The sequence below is a fragment of the Brienomyrus brachyistius genome, chromosome 4, assembly GCF_023856365.1.
Source record: "Brienomyrus brachyistius isolate T26 chromosome 4, BBRACH_0.4, whole genome shotgun sequence".
NCBI classification, from domain to species: Eukaryota; Metazoa; Chordata; class Actinopteri; order Osteoglossiformes; family Mormyridae; genus Brienomyrus; species Brienomyrus brachyistius.
Window position 1 is genome coordinate 19,644,143 of NC_064536.1, and position 20,460 is coordinate 19,664,602.

Genomic DNA, 20,460 nt, shown 5'->3' on the forward strand with positions numbered 1-20,460 from the left:
TAAAAAGGGTAACCACAGTAGCAATGACTTACCACTGGGTGCCGTCCGTTTACAAAACCGAGCAGAAATGTGCGTACGCCATGTGTGGAGCTGCCGTGAGAATGTGCGTAGCGGTAAGTTTAATTTTTATACATCTCAACGTGTGCGTGGAAATGGACATACGCAACATTTTTGTGCGTACGCACCGTTTATACATGAGGCCCCAGGTGACTTGTTGGAGGGCATAGACCGAAGGGCTGCTAAAACCTCACCTAAAGAGATGGGATCATTGAGGCTTTCCCTGTCTTCATCTGACACAGTAGGTAATGTAGGTATTTTATCAAGAAAATATTCTATTTCGGACTGTGAAACTACACTGTGATTTACAAAGGCATTCATAATAATCCCCCCCCACCCACCTGCCCCTGATCCCCTAATTTGCCTCTCCGGTTATCAGACAATAGGATTGCTATTGAACTACCCCAGTGTCTCAAAATAAAAGCCACGAGACATATAATGCATTTGCTCTAAAGCGCTTTAAGTAGTAGTAGGCCAAAACTATACGCTTTACACTATTATACCAATACATTTTATTAATGTGTTGGTTTTACAAATACAATACATAAATGACTTTAAGACTTCAGAATTATCCCCACAAAAATAATAATTTAGTTGTTCATATAGGTACCGTACATGGCAAAAGCATGAATAAATTTATACTGGTTTTAATCGCACCAAAAAAGTAAATCATCATGTAAAAAAAACATTCTTTCACAGAACAATTGCATTTGATACAAGGAATTATTCTGAGCAATTTGCTGAATAAACCCATCGTTATTATTTAACGTAACTCGTATATAACAAATCTTAAAATTTTACATAAAATTTGGCTGTCTAAAATATTTTATTTCCACCTACGAATAACTGATATGGATAATATAAGGCACCAGTATTATTTTTGTATATTTACTTTCATGTTTATTATTTCCTCATTTTCCACAAAAGATCGTTACGCCACCAGCCAGCTGAGGGCGCCATTGAGCGGTTCCACCATGCTCCTCCAACTGTTTTAACGAGTTTCTGGCAACACACCTGCAACCAATGGAACAATCACCTCTTTGTAGTTAAGTCCAGTGTTTCTTGCAGCCCTGGTTCAGTCACTGGTTCTGTATCCATGTGGTTAGTTTGTGCTCCAGCCCTGTTAATCACCTTGTCGTGTCTGTTCTGAGTTTGTCCCATTGGATCAGTCCTCACAGCTGTGGTCCCAGAGTTTGAGAACCGGGACTGTGAAGGTTTCTCGGGAGGAGACCTGGATCTGAGAGGGGTTTGGCTCCAGTAAGGTCACCTTTGGCACTTTCACACCGTAGGAACATTTTTCCAGAACCAGAACCTTTTTCCAGTACAGGAAACTTTTGTTCTGTTCACACTACAGGAACCGACTGCAATTCTGTGGAGGTAGTGCTGGAACCCTTTTCTTTTTTAGGACCTATTCCAGGTTAGGTACTTTTTCTACCAAAATGAACTACTGGGGAGGCGCTTACATTGATAGCTTGCTGTGGTTGACCACAAGCACCGCCTCTAACTCGGAAGTTACGTGGAAGTGCGGAGAAAAGAGATACAACTAGCTGAGCAAAAATTGGGCAATTGGTATTATTTTTTTAATTCAGCTACTTTAAGATATTTTTTTTTTGCTTGAGTCTCCATATTTCTGCATCATAAAATTTGATCGATAACTAATAGACTTTTGTCTAATATCACACTAAGATATCTGTCAACAGTGCAGTTTTATGGTTCACTGGGATGAAATGAATTCTGTATTTCACACAGCTGGCAGCAAACAGGTCACCGCCAGTAGTCATGTTTCATTGTAGTCATTTAGTTAATTGTGCTGGGATGAATGTAATTGCCTGTTAACCTAATCGACACAGTTTGACTGTACTGTTGACATAAAACCCAGGATAGAGGGGCTCAGTGAACGTGGTCTGGACCCTGTGCAGGAGGGTCACTGTGTCAGAGACGCTATAGAAGGACAGAGTTCCTGCCCCATGATCCAGGTACACTCCTATCCTGGAGGAGGGGCGGCCAGATACTGCAGTTTTCTCTCTATTGTGCCGGAACGAGTAACTGGAGGGATAGCAGTACAAACACCAGGACTTGTCATTGAATCCAAGCCAACTGTCATTACCCTCTCCTTTCCGGCTGATCCCTTTATATGTGACGGCTATACCAGTCCCAGTCCCACTCCACTCAACCTCCCAGTAGCAGCACCCAGTCAGACCCTCTGTACACAGCACATAGAGGCGTGAGTCAAACCTCTCCTGGTGACCAGGATATGACTGTGTCTCTGTCTTCCATGTCACCACTCTGTTCCCCTCAGACAGGTGGAGGTGTCTGTTTGCTGTTTTGGGGTCCAGAGTGAGCTGACAGGAATCTGATGGAGGAGAAGGTTGGAAGGTGATGGTTTTGTCTCATTCAGTCCGTACATTAAACAGGAAAGTGCAATTCAAATGTATAGCCAATTGCTGTACGAAGTAAATTTTACATAAAGTCTTTCAGATTAAGTAAGAGCATTGTAACATTTTTTTGACAATATATTTTAGATAAATTTTCATAATAACTGAAAACCCATGTACAACCCCAAATCAGAAAAAGTTGGGACAGGGTGGAAAATCTGAATAAAAAAATAAAGCAGTAATTTACAAATGTCCCTTAACTTTTATTTCATTGCAGACAGTATGAACACAAGATAATTCATGTATTTTTTGGTCAACATCATTTGATTTGTAAATAAACATCCATTCTTGCCATTCAGGCTTGCAACACATTCCAAAAAAAGTTGGGACGGGGGCAATTCAGGGGCAGTAATGAGGCATAATAACTAAATAATGATGTGATTTGAAACTGGTGATGTTAACAGGTGATTGCAATCATGATTCGGTACAATAGCAGCATCGAGGAAAGGCCTACTCCTTCAGGAGCAAAGATGGGCAGAGGATCACCAGTTTGCCATCAAGTGCGGGCAAAAATCTTTGAAATGATGAAGAAAAACATTTCTCAAAGAAAGATAGGAAGAGATTTGGGCATTCCTCCCTCTACAGTGCATAACATAGTGAAAAGAATCAGGGAATCTGGAGAAATCACCGTGCACAAAGGCCAAGGGCGCAAGCCTAAACTGAATGGCCGTGATCTCCGAGCCCTCAGACGGCACTGCATTAAAAACCGTCATTCATCAATAAATGATATAACTGCGTGGGCTCAGGACTACTTCAGGAAGTCACTCTCAAGGACTACAGTACATAGCTACATTAGGAAATGCCAGCTAAAACTGTACTGTGCCAAAAGGAAGCCCTACATAAATAGCATCCAGAATCGCCGTCGACTTCTCTGGGCTCAAAAGCATCTGGGATGGTCCATTGTGCAGTGGAAACGTGTATTGTGGTCAGACGAATCGGTTTTTCACATCTTTTTTGGAAGAAATGGACGCCTTGTGCTGCGGACTGTTGCGCACCTAAAACATTGTTTGCAGGAAGAATGGGACAAACTAACACCTGCAACACTTAGTCACTTGATTTCTTCAATGCCTAAACATCTTTTAAGTGTTGTCTGTGAATTACTGCTTTATTTTTTTATGCACATTTTCCACCCTGTCCCAACTTTTTCTGATTTGGGGTTGTATTATTAAACATTAGCAGATACTTTGCAAACGGCTCATGTAAATGTCAAAGACCAGGAGGCAGCGGGAGAGAGAAAGAGAAGCTCCTCTAGCAGAAGAAAATGAAACACAATAAAACACACTCCACCTCATACAGGGAGAGAGAAGCGAGTGTGTGACCAGACTCACATTGTAAGAATTCTGCTCTGGTCGTGGGCACTAATACTGGTAGGACGGTGTCTTTGGTAACTAGAAGGAGACAGAGAGAAACAGGGATGTGAGTAAAAGGAATTTCCTTGTGGGAGATGGACTTCACTCACTGTGTATTAGCATTATGACCGACAAAACAGTCATTTTAACAAATAGCAAATCATAAGTTATACATAATGCAGATTTTTGGTTTATAGAATGTACAAGAAATATGATTCATGTGATCTGGGTTTTGCAGCCTTTAGAATTTAGAGCTCACTGGTTTTCACAAAGATATAGTCTTATTGAAAACTGAAACTCACTTGGTCACACCTTGTGTTATCCTGCGAGGTCAAGCCTGCCAACTTGTCAGAGGCAGCACCTATACCAACAAGCTTAAACTTACACCTACTCCTGCACTCAGTGTGAGGTGCCCATGTGCCATGCTGAGCATCACTATGTCCTGCCTCCTTCCCATCTGCCTGAGCCTCACCAGTTCCAATCTCCATTCCCGTCTCCCTTGGACCTGCCTATTGTCGTCAACCCATCTCTCAGGACCGACTGTGACCGATAACCACGATCCCCCTCCTGCCCCAAAATACATTCATAGCTTCCCGATGTCACAGTGGAAGGTGTACATGATGTTGCTCCCGGCCGTGTAGCAATACCAGGTAACGCAGTGCGAACACCTGCCAAAACTGCACATTCTATGGCCTCTAAGTGAGCGGAATTCGCCATATTGTCCCGCATCAGCCCTAACCTGCGCTCTCGTTGGTACCGCCCATTTTACTCAAATGGGCGTGGCTAATTTGCATACGTTCTCAACATTTAGAGTCTACATTTAACATTTATATTTAACATTTAACATTTAGATTTAACATTTAACATTTAGATTTATATTTAAGTTTTATATTTAACATTTATATTTATATTTACATTTAACATTTATATTTAACATTTAACATTTATATTTAAGTTTTATATTTAACATTTATATTTATATTTACATTTAACATTTATATTTAACATTTATATTTAACATTTATATTTATATTTAAGTTTTATATTTAACATTTACATTTAATATTTATATATAGACAAGCCATTTATATTTACATTTGATGAACAATTTTGAACATAATTTACACAGCAAAAAAACCTGATGATCCACAACACCATTGACTTCTAGCTAAATGTCAGAAAATTGCACTAAATGTTGAAAAAGTGGCAAGTACAAAAATGTTTGCTATCTTTACAAACGGCGCCCCATAGGGAGATGGATAAAAAAAAGAATACAGGGGAACAGAAAGCCACTAGATAACAATAAGCAGATGAAGCTGGAAACCCATGACTAAGGGGTTACTAGCCTCTGAGCCACATACTGAACCCACCAAGCTATGCAGCAGTCTGGGGAGTAGGGGAATAATACAAGGGTACCAGATAAGCAACAAGAAGATGGGATGGCCAGTGACACCTGCTGGCCAAACAAGGAAGCGATATGAAGGGCAGTGTCAGATGGGCGCAGACTCTGACAGCTGACTGTACTGCATACTCTCTCTGCATGGTCTATATTTACATGAACAGACTGGAAAATGAGGTGATTTATTAACCTGTATGATGAATCTCTGCCATTTTTTTTTTGCAAACATTCTCCAGTTGATCCTTCAGCTCAGAAACCACCTTCCTCATGTTCTCAAAAGAGCAGCGTGGATAGACAGAGATTCTGGGTCCAAATCCAGCCTCAGGAGTGACAGGAAGACCTTGGTACTTCTACAGACACACAGTCTGATTAAACAGCTTCATCAATACAAATGTGTATGGCAGTCTAATTAACAGGACCATTAACATCTGACCAATGACAGACTAGCTGAAATTAGAGATGGCACGAGATCATTCTTTCTGGTCAAATCCCAGTACAGTGTAGCAATATAAAAATTTTGAGTATCAGCAAATATTGATACCAGTTCAATATTTTTCCCCTTTCTGAATTACTAAGCATTAAATTGGATATTTGCACATCTTGATTAACAGATAGTTATCTGCATTTAGTGTTGGAGCAGCATTGTTAGAGCATACTAAGAGTAGGAAAATATAATGGTCATGTTGCTCAGACAAAAGCTATGCCACTGTGCTACAGGAGGAAATCCACAGCTAGTCTGCTTCTTTATTTTGTTCAGTAACAACTTTTACAAAAAAGAACAGAAATATTTCTTAAAGAGCAAATCTGCATCAAAACTAAATATAATAGTGAATAATACATCATAAAAAATATTTGTATACCATCACTGTTACAATGAAATGATCGATTAATTAACAGACAAATAATTCTGTTCAATAATTTGTCTTTTCTGTTAATTTTATATCACTTTTCAGTTTTAGTTTATGATAATATCATTGGTCCCAACAAGCCCAATGTGCATGAACACACACCCCACGTAGAATAAACCCAGATTTTAGCCTAAACATTTTCTCAAACACTTATTCAATAGTAATTCTAAGATAGCAGGCAGACAACTTTCTGGCTTTATGCCTTTAATAATGAGCATATTTAGCAGCTACAATAGATATTAAAAAGCTCTCCCTATCAATGGTAATTTAATAAGCATGAATAGACAACAGTTATGGTGGTTTGCTTATTCTGGCCGTCCAGAATAGCGCCTGTGTGTTTTCTCAGGCGCTTGTGCATATCCGCAGTGCCATCGAACTTTGCACAATGTAAAACCACCCTTTTTGTGATAATTTAAACTAATAATTGTGTAGTGATATTAAAAGAAAAGCTTTGTTATAATGAAGCTTTTTGGAATTCATAATAGTAATTTCATTCAAATAAAAATAAAGTTGCATCGATTTAAAATATTGATGTTGAGTTTTTCTCAACCTTGAAATCATCGACTACATTGACTAACCGGGGCAGCCCTAGTCTGAAGACAACTAACCTGTATAAATTTTAATGTGTTCATAATTAACAAAAATCAGTGTTATCCTTGCTTTTTTTCTTCCTTCAGTATAAAGTACAGTTACTGTACTTCCACACAGTCAACATGACAGCTCCGGCACACACTCCTTGCTGAACAGCTAGACGTCAAGCATCCCTCACTTCTGTTTACTGTACTGTACACTGTAGGTTCCCTAAGGCTACAGTACAACCAAGTCCTCTCTGATGGAAAATTGAGTTGGTTTCTTACTTCCCCAGTATGTGGCCGGTATCAGCCCGAAACCGATAGCGGGTATCAGATCGGTGCCATCTCTAATGAAAACATATGAAAACATACATCCATTTGCATAATCTGGTGTTCCTATTGTGAAACTAGCTGTTCTGTTACCTGGAGGAAATGGATGTGATCCTCTGTGTGTGAAAGCTGCTCCAGCTCAGAGTGTCTCCTCTTCAGTTCATCAATCTCCTGCTTCAGTCTCTCCATGTCTCTCTCAGCCTGACTCACTACAACCTTCTCCTGATCTCTGATCAGCTGTGTCACTTCAGAGCGTCTTCTCTCAATGGAGCGGATCATCTCAGTGAAGATCCTCTCACTGTCCTTCACTGCTGACTGTGCTGAGCTCTGTTGGTGACACAGGGAGCAGAGGACGGTAAATTACAATTGGCCCCTTTTGTGACTCCAGAGAGCCTCATTGTACAATAGAGATGTGAGCCGACAGGAGGTATAAAAACAGCACAGGGCTGGGGTTTGGAGCGTCACCATGCTGGATGCCTCAGGTTCTGAAACCCAGCCAGCACTGATTGGAAATGATCACTCATTAAGCTCATACACTGTCAGCTGCAGGGATTTGGCAGAGACTGGTGGCTGTATGGGGCAGGTTGGTTGTCACCATTAGGTCCCAGTTTAATATGTGTCTTGGTGGTTATCTGAATACCACTGGGTTGTGAAAAGTTTCTTTTTCTCAAATAGGCCTTACATGGAACTTTTCTAAAAGATATAACTGATATAAGGCCAGGTTGGTTAAACCCTGTTATCTGGCACCTTTGTCCCACGAAACTTTTGACCCAGAGTAACCCACAGTCACCTTAATATGATTAATTGCCACAACTCTATAAATATGCAATCTGTTGAATCTGAGAGAAGATTTAATATGACCACAAGCCAGCTGTTATCTTCTCCTCAGGTTCATACTCACTGTGATTGAGGCCACAGCCTCTCTCAGCTCCTGCAGCTCCTTCTCTCTCATCTGAATTATCTGCTGAAATTCCCTCTGTTTTTCACCCATTTGTTCCTACTCATGGGAAAGAGATGAAAAAAAATTTACTTCTAATGACAGAGATTATATTTTAATCATTCTGTCCAGAGTGGACCCAGCCTTATGCCTGTGCTGCCTGTGAAAAGATCCAGACACAGCTATTGATATAAGTGAAGGTGCAAAAAATTTATCCTTAATCAGTTATAGAAAATTCTCAGTAACACAATTTCTGGTAATTTTTCTTGTGCTCTAACAACCAGACTTGATTTTTGTTTTATGTAAAATAAATGAAATATATAAATACATATATAAACATTTGCATCACAGCCTCTTAGCTCAGACATCTCAGCCATTCAGATGCCCAGCCAAACAGTAAGTGAACCTCTGAACCCTGTTTGCTTGCTGTATGTATCCAGCTGCAGACACATGATTCACTGTTTAAAGGAGTTTTCAGTAGGAATTCAATGAGAACTTTTTCATACTTTAGAACTTGCATTTTTAATAACATTTTCTTTCACTTTCCCAAACCAGACTCGATCTTGGTGTCTTTATTGCAGAGATGCTCAAATGTAGTAAGACAAAATCCATTTTAATTTCCAATAAAAAATTCTAATTTATATAAGAGTATTCCTGGCCTGACCTGTATCTCCGCCCTTCCTGCAGCAGCTGAGACTGTATCATGGCCTCTGTGTTCATCCATCGTACAGAGATAACAGATACACTGCTGGTCGGTACAGCAGTAGACCTCCAGGAGTTTCTCATGGTGGGAACAGAGCTTGTCCTGCAGGTGTCCAGTGGCATCAGTCAGCTTGTGCTTCTTAAAAGCTGGAGATTCATAGTGAGGCTGGAGGTGAGTTTCACAGTAAGAGGCCAGACACACCAGGCAGGACTTGACAGCTTTGTGTTTTCTCCCATTACAGAAATCACACTCCACATCTCCAGGTCCAGCATAATGGTCAGTGGGAGTAGTTGCTTGTAATCCAATCTTCTTCAGGTTCTCCACCACTTCAGCCAGTATGGTGTTTCTGTTCAGAACAGGTCTGGGTATGAAGGTCTGTCTGCACTGGGGGCAGCTGTAAACTCCAGTATGATCCTCCTGGTCCCAGCAGCTCTTAATGCAGCTCATACAGTAACTGTGTCCACAGGGAATAGCCACTGGATCCTTCAGTAGATCCAGACAGATTGGACAGCTAAACTGACTCAGATCCATTGCAACACTGACTTCTGCCATTTTACAACAAACCCTGATAGGATTCAGTTTCGTTTTCTTTCACAGTCGTCTGTGTGTGACAGTGGGAGGAACTTCCTGCTTCTCAGGCTGCAGTAGGTGTGGTTTTGGACTGAGACCAGACTGAGAAGAGCAGACTGGGCCAACAGTGGATCTGCAGTTTATGAACAATATAGTACTTTATGCAAATTTTGTACCTAACAAACTCAATTTTTTATTTGTCCTATATAACTGTTACTGACATTTTTCCACAAACAAGGTGTAATCCTACAATATGATGTAGATAAAACTTAGATGAAATACAAAAAGATAGAAGACAGTATAGTTTGTTCTGAGGCTTGTCATTCATTTGTTATTTTACTCCAGATGAAGCAAAAAGCTGATGGGATTTGAAGCTGTCATGTGGTAGCAAGTGTAACATGCAGGTACCTGGAATTATCAGGTTTAGACAGAGCAAGGTTTTGTAAGTATTGGTCTGGTAATTTGACTTTTACATTGTTCAACATTTAGGATTTCTTCATTATGTTGCTGAGTGTATAGTGGGACTGTATCAGTTTTCGGAATGAGAGTCAGGTGACCAGGTTCAGAGTGATTATTAATATGCTATGAGAGAGTTTTCTAGGATTTCTAGGATGTAACAATGTAAATTAATTCTAGAAAATCATCGCACACTCCTGAATTAAAAGATCAAATGTAAAAGGGTCAGCTTCAGTCAAGCCCAGGAACAGAAACATAAAAAACTGAAAAAGTATCCAACAAATTTCATTAACTGCTTACCCAGTACAGGGTTATGGGACACAGTCTGGTGCCTGTCACAGGAAGCACAGGGCACAAGGCAGGGACACCCTGGATGGGATGCCAGTACATCACAGGGCAAACACTCACTCACAGGCTGAGGACAATCAAGAGACACTAATTCACCAAACTGCATAATCTTGGACAGCAGAAGGAACCCTGAGGAAACCCACAGGAACACGGGGAGAACATGCAAGCTGTACATGAAGAACCAGGAATGGGAACCACACCCACAAGCCTGGAGGTGTGAAGTGAGAGCAGTTGGTCTGAAGTCCTGAAGGGAGCTGGAGCGCCCTTTCTTTGGAACAGTGTGGAGCCGTCCTCCATTACTGCTTATCCTGTACAGGGGGGTGGGGAGCCTGGAGCCTGTCCCAGGTGGCACAGGGCGGGGGACACAATGGATAGGATACTAGTTTATAGCAGAGCACACACTCACAAACTAACCTTAGAGATCCTAATCCCCTGAACACTTGGGTGGGGGGCACCTTGAAACTCAACACCTCCTCACAACCATATTTTTTGTATTGATTTAAATTTAATGATACAGAATTATGAATGATTATGTATAGTCATGCGTTTAACATTTAGGTTAAAAATGGACAGCACATACTACGGTGGTCAAATAAGGTTATAATGTAATGGAGCTGCAAAATTTGGTATTACTTTACTTAGAGCTGTCATCGATAATGCAATATAGATCCATTCATAATGCATTACAATAATAAGTATAAGAATTAATAGAGCATTACAGCATCTTATTTTGACAGTCATAAGGTATTATAGTGTTGATTATAATACATAATAAGCATCAATGAAGCCCTCATTTATAACGCACTATAGATACCTTCATAATGCAATATAAAGCATCCTTACTGCTTATGCCAACCATTATAATGCATTATGGAAGTATCTAAAACATTCAAAATGAATAATAAATATGGCTATTTGCCTTTTTGTAAATATTTATAGCCATGCTTATAGTGCTTTATGAATGCATTGTAATGTGTTATGAATGTGTTCATAGATTCTTATAAACATGGCGTTTACAGAAAATGTCACCAAAAATTCCTATGAACTATTAATGTCATAGCATAACGCATTACTCACACGTTTGTCATTTAGGCTATACCATATAGTCTAGGTGTGTAGTAGGTTGTACCATCTGTGTTTGTATACTCTATGATATTCGCACACCAACGAAATCACCTAGTGACGCATTTCTCAGAACGTTTCCCTGCCATTAAGCAATGCATGACTACACTTTATTTTCAAAAACTATTTTGATTAAAGAATCTAAACCTACAGGATGTACCCGTTTCTCCACTATTTTCCTAAGCAGGTGTGATTTCTGTGCCTGCAAAGCAGATATTCTCACGTCATATGTTTCACATCCAAAAACGTCATATATTTAGGTTTACTTTCTATATGATTTGTAAATAATTTTTGAAAGTTTCCAGCCTGACCTGTATCTCCACCCCTCCTGCAGCAGCTGAGATTGTATCATGGCCTCTCTGTTCATCCATCGTACAGAGATAACAGATCCTCTGCTGGTCGGTAAGGCAGTAGACCTCCAGGGGTTGGTCTTGGTAGAAACAGACCTTGTCTTGAAGTTGGCTGATTGGATCAATGAGCTTGTTTCGTTTTCCAGCGTTTGGTGATGTACTATGCTGAAGGCTGCAGAGAGGTCTAGCGGGACCAGGAAAGATGACCGAGCAGCAGCTCTCACGGCTCACAGAGCATCCAGAATTTCCAGGATGGCGGCCTCACTGAAGTCAGACTGGAGTGGGTCCAGGAGGTTGTCCTGTTTGAGAAATTCAGAGGCTTGACGGTATGGCACATTGAAGAGTTTTAGATATGAAACAGAGGAGGGTCTGGTAATAATTTTCAATCTTTGGTCAGGTGCAGTTATGGACTTTTTAAGCAGTGGTCCAATACAAGTCTTCTTAAATGCGGCGGGGAATATGCTGGTTGTGAGTGATGCATCGACCAAGTGAGTGAGTGCAGGGGTTACTGTAGAAGACATGGTGTGGAAGAGATGGGGGGAGAGGGCCCAGGGCATAGGCGGTGGCACTGTGGGCAAGAAGTTTAGATACATTCAAGCTGTTGGGGTGGGAAGATGGACTGTGTGTGGAGGTTTGTGTGTGTGTGGTGGGTACAGAGAACTGGCTGCGATTGGCTGCCACCTTCTCATGGAAGAAAGTAGCAAAGTCATCAGCAGCCTGGGTGATGGGTGGTGGAGGAGGAGGTGGAATGGGGAGGGTGTGGAAAGAAGTGTGATATGCAGAGAACTCAATTTGAAAGCTTGATGGGATGATCAACAACTTCTGGGGGCTCGTTTATAAAAAGAAAAAAATTAAAGTTGCATAGAAATCATTATACATTTGATCTTCGATCATTTCTGAAATGCATAAAAAAGTATGATTCAGAGAAAATGAATGTACACGCAAAAAAAAAAAAACGCATGTCACTCTCCCAGATGTGGGAGGTTTATTTCTTAATATAATTATATTTCTTAATATAATAATATTTCTTAAGCGTAGTTCATACTTGACAAAACAAGTATTCTACCTCTTACATCACTGATCGCTGCTATATGAGACTCCACGCTGCCACCTACTGGACATACCTAATTAATTATCTTGCTGCACATGTGCAGTCGATGCGCACAGACATGCAAGGTTTCTGCTAGACATATAAATCTGGGCTAATCTTGGACTGACCTCATCAGTCATCTGCAGCCAACCCCTGATAACGGAATTTACGTATGAAAATGGTCACATTTCTTCAGTGATAAACACCCCTACTGCGGTAATTTTTAACCAGCTTAAATGCTACGTGGAGACTAACTTGCAGAAGCTGTTTCTGTCTTGTTATGTTCAAACACACACTCAGATGATGTCTCCTAAAATGACTTAGTGTTTAGAATGTGGTTCACTTATCCAAGTTTGGTACAACAGAGTCAATAGGCTTGGTTCCATCAGCTATTCTCTGTGTTGATGTTTCCAGTTCAGTATAACAGTCTACTCTTCATCTTCTGTTTGTGTTTCCAGTTTAGTATAACACTCTACTCTTCATCTTCTGTTCGTTTAGTATAACAGAGTTATATCAGTATGACAGCCACATCCAATGCAGTTTTATTGATCAGAACTGTGCTCTGCCTTCATTGGATACAGATCGCTGTTCATTCTATCAAGAATATATTATAATCACAGCTAAAATGATGTGAATGCATTTTCCTTTAATAAGAACTAGCCATAAATCAAATCATAGTTAAAGGTTTATAAATGTAAAATTTAAACAGTTTTAGTTGTACTGTTTCGCTTTTTGGGTTCTTTTAAGGGACCATAATATTTCCCATGCAGAAGTGGTTGCTAAATAAATAAGTACACAATTAACAACATACATTACCATGGAATATCAAACTTTATTACTGGCTCTAACGGTACTGGAGAAGCATTTGACGATCACTTTGATTCTAAATGCTCCCGCCTGACTACGGCGAAGGGAGAGATTCAGCGCGCTGACATGGCAGCACAATGCGCATGCGCTGTCACGCCCCCCACCTGCCGCCCAACCAGGAAATCCTCCTCAGCAGGCTCACACCGGCCGACGCGTGTACAGGGGAGAGCGCGGAGATGGCATCCAGCGAGTCTGTTGGATCTGTAGGTGAGTTCGAGACCTCAGGTGTCTCTCCCCTTAGGCTGGGGACTCCGATTATTGTCCTGCCAGAATGATGATGCTTGGGACGGTCTAACTCTGAGGTACATGTTGCACTGTGAGCTGACCGGTCTGGTTCTTACAAGACGTTATATCGTCGTCCGGGTATCTGAATTAACTGCGTCGATCGGCAAAATTATTAACAATAACGCCACGTTCAGGATTAATCTGGCAGATCAGCACGCGGTACCACGGTATCCAATTTATATACAGTGTAAAAGCGACTGAAACGCCAGCGGAATGTAGCGGAACAGCCGGGATGTCACTTATTAATACATTTTTTTAAACTATTAAAATTAAAACCCCTGTTGCATAAAAAGGGCTGGATTGTTTACTTTAAATTCCCTCAAAAATTGGCATTGAACGGAGATAATGTACTTCTCAGCAACCGAATTATTATTATTAATGTATTGTTATTATGCGCCTTGGTATGAATGCGGATTTAAGGAAACGGCTGAGTACAGGAAGTTTCTCTCGCGCGCCGCAGTATTCCCTTCCCAGCGGCTGTCACAGCTCGACAGCTAGTGTCATCCGACGCCGCGTCCCGTGACTCAGCGTTTGACCGGAATCCTCCGGCGCGTAGAATGTCTCCATGCGCCGTCTCTTGGGCGGGCCAATGTTTCCAGATCTCCAGTGGCATCTTCTGTTTAGTGAAATAAACTTGTATTAGTCATTTGTTTATACTGCAAATAGTTTTACCAGTACATAAAAAACTTTGTTTTATATTAATTGTAGTAATTAATATTTTGTGTGCCTTTTTTAGCATAAAAGCCCAGACCTTTCGAAGAATAAAATTATTCATAAACGTGTATTTTGGGTGTAACAGACATTTCTATAATATCAAAATCCCACAGTCTGTCTAGTAACGAGCAATAAGAATATTGTTTTTTTTTTTTTTTTTTTTTTAATGGAAATTGAGACATGGTCGTATCTTTTGCATCAGAGATTATGGAGCGTTAAATCCGCTATTGTTAATTGAGCTAATTCATTTCAACAAATACTAACCTTGTTTGCACCTAGTGCCAAACATACTCTGCTTATTGCACCTAATAGCTGTTCATAAGCTGACTCCACTCCGTCATGGTCTTTAATTTTTTTAGTTTTTAGTTTAGTTTAGATTTTTGTTAATTGAGATGGTAAGATTAAGCACCTGGCGGTAAACGCATAACTTCAGGTCCCTGGGCTGACAGGAGCCTGATCCACATGTGGCTCATTTACAACAATAATTCCAGCCCTGCTGACAAAATTCCATCATCCTTTGGATGGAACTTCTTTCAGCTCATCTATCATGCATGTTTTAGTACTGTTGCTTTGTTACCATTAGACATTTTCGCTGCTCTGAGTCTCTAATTCAGGTGGATTCTGACCCCGCAGGTGAGGGGGTCCCTAACTCCGAGGAAGAGGAGCAGAGGTCCGAAGTATCCAGCCACCTGATGGAATTGAGGCTGGTTCTCCTGGGCTGGAGGTGGCCTGGGAAAAGCCTGACAGGAAACACCATCCTGGGCCGGGAGGAGTTTCGCCTGGAGCGGGCGGCCGAATTCTGTGTGAAGCGGGAGACGGTGCTGGAGGGCCGGAAGGTGACTGTGGTGGACACGCCAGGCTGGTTCTCCTCCCAGACCACCCCGGAATCCTACCAGCAGGAGATGATGCAGGCCCCCTCCCTGTGCGCGCCAGGCCCACACGCCTTCCTTCTGGTGGTTCCTGTGGGCATGTTCACCGAGGGGGACCGGCTCCGTGTGGAGGAGAACATGGCGATGTTTGGTGAGCGAGTCTGGAGGCACACCATCGTAGTGTTCACCTGGGCGTCGGGCTTGCGGGACATGCCCATTGAGCGCCACATCCACCGGGAGGGCCGGGACCTACAGTGGGTCGTGGAGAGCTGCCGGAACCGCTACCATGTCATCAACAACCAGGTCTTCGGCGAGCACCCCCAGCTCGCCCTCCTCATCGAGAAGATCGAGAACATGGTAGCCGAGGAGGGAGGCTTCTATGTGGCTGAGGAGAGGCCTGCTGCAGTCAGCGTGGACGGCCGCGATCTCGGCGCCAGGCCGAAGCAGAACGGCAGCGCGGTGATGATCCAAAACGTGGAGGTGGAGCCCTCACAAAGTAAGTGAGATGTATGACATGCATCAGGAGACGTTTGTTCTATCTGTGCCTATGATCTTACCTTATCTTGTGTTATTCAGATGTATGTAATGATGGCGAGAGCGGGGTTGCCACTACCTAGTAGGACATCTGTACCAGGTATGTTCCCTGACTTCTCCAAACCCTGATGCGTTTCAGGTGCACTACTTTCAAGTATGTATCGCTGCAGCCGGGAGCTGAATGCCGAGTGGGAGGGCAGTGTCGACAAGGAGGGGCAATGTCTAGTAGGAGGTACAATGTGTGCCCCTCCTACCCGACATTCGGCTCCTAGGTGCAGTGATGTGCCCCTCCTACCCGACATTCGGCTCCTAGGTGCAGTGATGTGCCCCTCCTACCCGACATTCGGCTCCTAGGTGCAGTGATGTGCCCCTCCCACCCGACATTCGGCTCCTAGGTGCAGTGATGTGCCCCTCCTACCCGACATTCGGCTCCTAGGTGCAGTGATGTGCCCCTCCTACCTGACATTCGGCTCCTAGGTGCAGTGATGTGTCCCTCCATACTTCAGGTCCACTGCTTCACAGAAGGACTTCCTGACAGCTGCTGACATTTTTCGATAGCTGGTCCGTTGGTGTATTTTGGGGGGGGGGGGGGGGGGGGTTGGTATGCATCTTAGCAGATTAAGACTCTGTGATCGGAAAGTTGCTAGTTCAAATACCAAGGCCCTTAACCCCAAGCTACGGGGGTGCTGCATGCTGGCTGACCCTGTGCTGTGACCCTCAAGCTTGCTCTCACCTGTGTCTGTGTGTCTCATGGAGGGCAGGGGTCGGTGAAAAGACACTTTATTGATGCTGGAGGAGAAATTATCAGAAAAATATGTATATTTTCCTATCTAATGAAGAACAAACGTACCAGATCCTAAAGGATTGTTCTTGTTTGAAGTGGCTGTATCAGACACACCCCAAACTTTTTAACTCGGGAGTAATATCGTCCTCTCTCCCCTCCTAAGGTTTGGATGGACGAGCCGTTTGAGAAGACTTTCCTGCTTCGAGAGCACTGGCCCCGGTCTTCTATGGCAGTCTGAAACACCACATTGCCTGATATTTATAGTCCAACCCCCCCCCCCCCCACCTTACAGTAGGCACTTATTTCCATAAGTCAATATAAAATAGTGATTGTTTAGTGTAGATTAAGGTTAGTTACATAATTAACCTTGAAGTGTAAACACCAGACACCCAGGCTACAGAAGGAAGTGATGTCACACTCGTCTGGTCTCTGCTTTTGTTTTCTGTTTGTTTTTATCTGCTTATTTATTTTTTATCTGTGAAATTTGAGTCTGTTCAGATTTAATGGGATGGCTGAGCAGAGTTTTTAACCTGCAGCTATAACTGAGCCGGTGCTGTCCGGTACAAAGAGACTCTGTGTTCCTGGGGGATCAGTCTCCAGGCTCAAATTATATTCTGCAGCTAATTGGCTGAACCACCGAGGGCCGCTACGAATGATATACACTGTTACACATACACAACTGGACTGGAGTCTCAGTGTGTAATATTTTAACATTAACTGCATGTGTTAAACCGGAAAAGTACAGAAGCAACACGAACCTCAGAGGGGTCAGTAATGTGGGTGATAGTTCTGATACACCAGGGCGTCCATGTACTGGACATAAATGTCCCCATTTACTGGGCATTAGGCTTTTTTCCCCCCACAGCAGAGGGACACAGTATATGGTAGCTGCTCAGTAGCAAAAACAGAATGCTGCTTCATAAATAACTGCTTCGTATAACCCTGGTGCCTGTCCCAGGAAGCAGAGGGTGTGGGGCAGGAGTACACCCTGGATGGGATGCCAGTCCATTGGAGGGGACACAGAAAGCCCCGATTTTTTTTTCTGTTCATCACAGCAGCATTTTATCCTGTAGATTGACAAAAAAAAAACAATGATTATGGCCCAAGGGTCACCAGCCCCCTAAATTCCAAGCTCTGAATATGGGTAATTTTTTAAGGCTCCCAATTACCAGCAAGAAACCTGAGCACCTGTAGGAAGTTAATATAACATTCATCCCTTAAGGATTGTCTTACAGTTTCTCAGCTCCCTAACACACTACACTGACGTCAGAACTGAATCGAGCTGGATTTCACCCTCCGGACTCGCACAGGCTGCCTTCCACACCACCCCAAATGCAGCGCAGCTCCCGGTGTGCCTACGCGGCCTTCTGGTGTGGCGACGGGGGGAAGGGAGGCATATTCAGTGCGCGTCATTGTTTCTCGAATCGGTCCTCACGAACACCCCGACAATCCACGTTTTGCTATCCCGTGGTCTGACAGACAGCTGGGAGAGAGCAAAGACGCGGAATGTCTGGGGGTCCCCGCGGATCGGCTAATATTGATCAGGTTATATTGATTAATATCCAGGTAACAGGTATTTGGCCTGCTGAATGTACAGTGCCCCGCACCCTCTTGGCTAAACGTGAAGTACATTTCCAACATGGTATATATAGGGGTACTGTTATTATGGAGAGCGTGCTTTATTCTGTAAAGTAAAATGTACTGAGTATACCATTCCTGCTAGATTTATGTTTACAGTGAAATAAACAAAACCAAACTGGAAGCAGACTTATAATCACTTTTGCATATATACCACAGGGCAGGGTGCACATGCAGTAGTAACGTGACACGAGCAGAGACTGTTTTAATTTGTTTCAATTTTACGCCCCCCGCTGACAGTGAAATAGATTGACCCAACTTGAGGTAAGGGCTATATAGACCTGTTAATAGTACAGACTGTCCCCAACTTTCAACTTAGTTCTGTCCCTGCAGACAGGTCGCATGTCGACATGGACATATGTCAGAATAAGATAATCACACTGGCTTTCAGGTGAGAATGAGACTGGGAGACGCATGTCTGGCTGGGATGGTCACACTGCTGTATAATACAGTATGTTCCCATGGCAGCTACCGTACGGCACACAGCGTGCGCTGGGTAGCGTGGCACTGCCGGGCACAAGGGTGCCTGACATTTATTTTCACATACATTTACTTGTTTTTTTATTCTTTTAAGCCTCAGTCATACATGCGAATTGGCGTAAGTTTCTTAAGTTGTAAGCGCAAGTCTGTACTAGTTTAAGGGTGAACTTTTGCATAATTTAAAGCGGAATATGAGCTCACAGTAAAAAGGTCATTGCTTTCCCCTGTTGAAATGACGGACAGAGCAATTCTTTTGTTTAATATGTCCCTAGTCATCCAGAAAATAATTTAATTAGTTTGAGATCAGTTACATAGATTTTTTTACCTTATGTTTCATCACCATAAATATATATTTTTTGAATATCAGTGTCATTTTTCCAGTCTCAGACCTGAATATCCTGCACTGGCAGTTTTTCAAAATCTGTCCTTCCTTTCTCTATAATCTCTCTCCAGTGCAGGATCACGACGAGGTTCATCTAATCATTCTAAATAAATTCTAAATTAATGGAGGGGGGCGGCATGGTGGTGCAGTGGTTATCACTGTTGCCTCACACCTCTGGGACCCGGGTTTGAGTTTCCACCTGGGTTACATGTGTGTGGAGTTTGCATGTTCTCCCCATGTCGTCGTGGGGTTTCCTCCAGGTTCTCCAGTTTCTCCTCACAATCCAAAGACGTGCTGAAGCTAATTGGATTTACTAAATTGCCCATAGGAGTATGTGTGAATGGTGTGTGAGTGTGCCCTGCGATGGGCTGCCCCCCATCCTGGGTTGTTCCCTGCCTCGTGCCCATTGCTTCCGGGATAGGCTCCGGACCCCCCGCAACCCAGTAGGATATGCGGTTTGGAAAATGGATGGATGGATGGGACCCTCACCCGAGATTTCGTCATTAGCCCATAAGAAAATGTAAGTATTGTCTAGTAGGAATGTTACCTTACTATAACTTGTTGGATTTAAGATAGTCTGGGCAAAATGTAAGTGGATGATGATAAAGGCCATTTAAAGTGAGGTACTTTAAACCTGACCAGTTATCTGGCTAAGCAAGAAATCTGGCTTTGTGATTCAGGCCCATTATCGGCCTTGCTTGTACGTCCCTTTGGACAAAAGCATCTGGCAGATAATTACAAAGCTTATGTATTATCATTATGTCCCCTCAACCCTTTGCCTGAAAAGCAGCTGCAGAAAATCCATAAATGTTTCAGTTGTATAGTTAATATGCACAACTCCATATAAAATATGGTTATTTACAGGTAATTGGCTTTGTGGATATTTATTGGTTGTCTGTTCAAATGATCAGGTCCTTCCCTTTTCCATTTTATACCCCTCTGTAAACCTGACCTGTGGATTAAAGTGTAGTTTGCAGATTTACACTTAATAGATACATATTGGTTTTTAATAATGTGTACAATTATGTCCACTTTTATAGCACATATCTACATTACGTAACATTACGTTACCCTCACTTATGGGATTTAAAAGCAACACATAACCAGGAGAACGAGTTCAGAGCGGATGTGGTCAAGGGCAGCTTGTGCTGAAATTTTCCAACCAGTAGATGGCGATAAAAGAACAAAAAAATAGCCAAGTAATTCCTTAAATTCTGCGTTGACTCTACATCGACAAATGTATTGGGACACATGGTCGGTACACCTGCAGGAATTTTTATG

The 20,460-nt window shown here is 42.4% G+C and overlaps 3 protein-coding genes across 4 annotated transcripts in view; 2 read left to right on the plus strand and 1 right to left on the minus strand.

Annotated features, from left to right (window-relative positions):
• LOC125739630 (tripartite motif-containing protein 16-like) overlaps positions 1-9,290 on the minus strand; it is a 38,042-nt gene extending 28,752 nt beyond the window's left edge. The window contains exons 1-6 of one of the 2 annotated variants that reach the window (XM_049009939.1): positions 8,652-9,290; positions 7,952-8,047; positions 7,144-7,377; positions 5,431-5,590; positions 3,821-3,880; positions 2,232-2,410 (exon numbers count right to left, since the gene is read on the minus strand). In XM_049009939.1, the coding sequence (XP_048865896.1) occupies positions 2,232-2,410; positions 3,821-3,880; positions 5,431-5,590; positions 7,144-7,377; positions 7,952-8,047; positions 8,652-9,242 (1,320 nt within the window). In that variant the 5' untranslated portion in view covers positions 9,243-9,290. Of the gene's footprint in view, positions 1-555; positions 2,411-3,820; positions 3,881-5,430; positions 5,591-7,143; positions 7,378-7,951; positions 8,048-8,651 lie in introns of those variants that run through there. The other variant, XM_049009938.1, reaches the window with a different exon arrangement.
• Positions 1-20,460, plus strand: part of LOC125739602 (NACHT, LRR and PYD domains-containing protein 12-like) — a 926,911-nt gene that overhangs the window by 678,306 nt on the left and 228,145 nt on the right. The gene's annotated exons all lie outside the window — the stretch shown is intronic.
• Positions 13,601-20,460, plus strand: part of LOC125739643 (GTPase IMAP family member 4) — a 386,756-nt gene continuing 379,896 nt past the window's right edge. Inside the window, exons 1-3 of the mRNA XM_049009966.1 lie at positions 13,601-13,700; positions 15,126-15,857; positions 16,843-19,417. Of these exons, the coding sequence (XP_048865923.1) occupies positions 13,670-13,700; positions 15,126-15,857; positions 16,843-16,865 (786 nt within the window). The 5' untranslated portion in view covers positions 13,601-13,669 and the 3' untranslated portion in view covers positions 16,866-19,417. The remainder of the gene's footprint in view (positions 13,701-15,125; positions 15,858-16,842; positions 19,418-20,460) is intronic.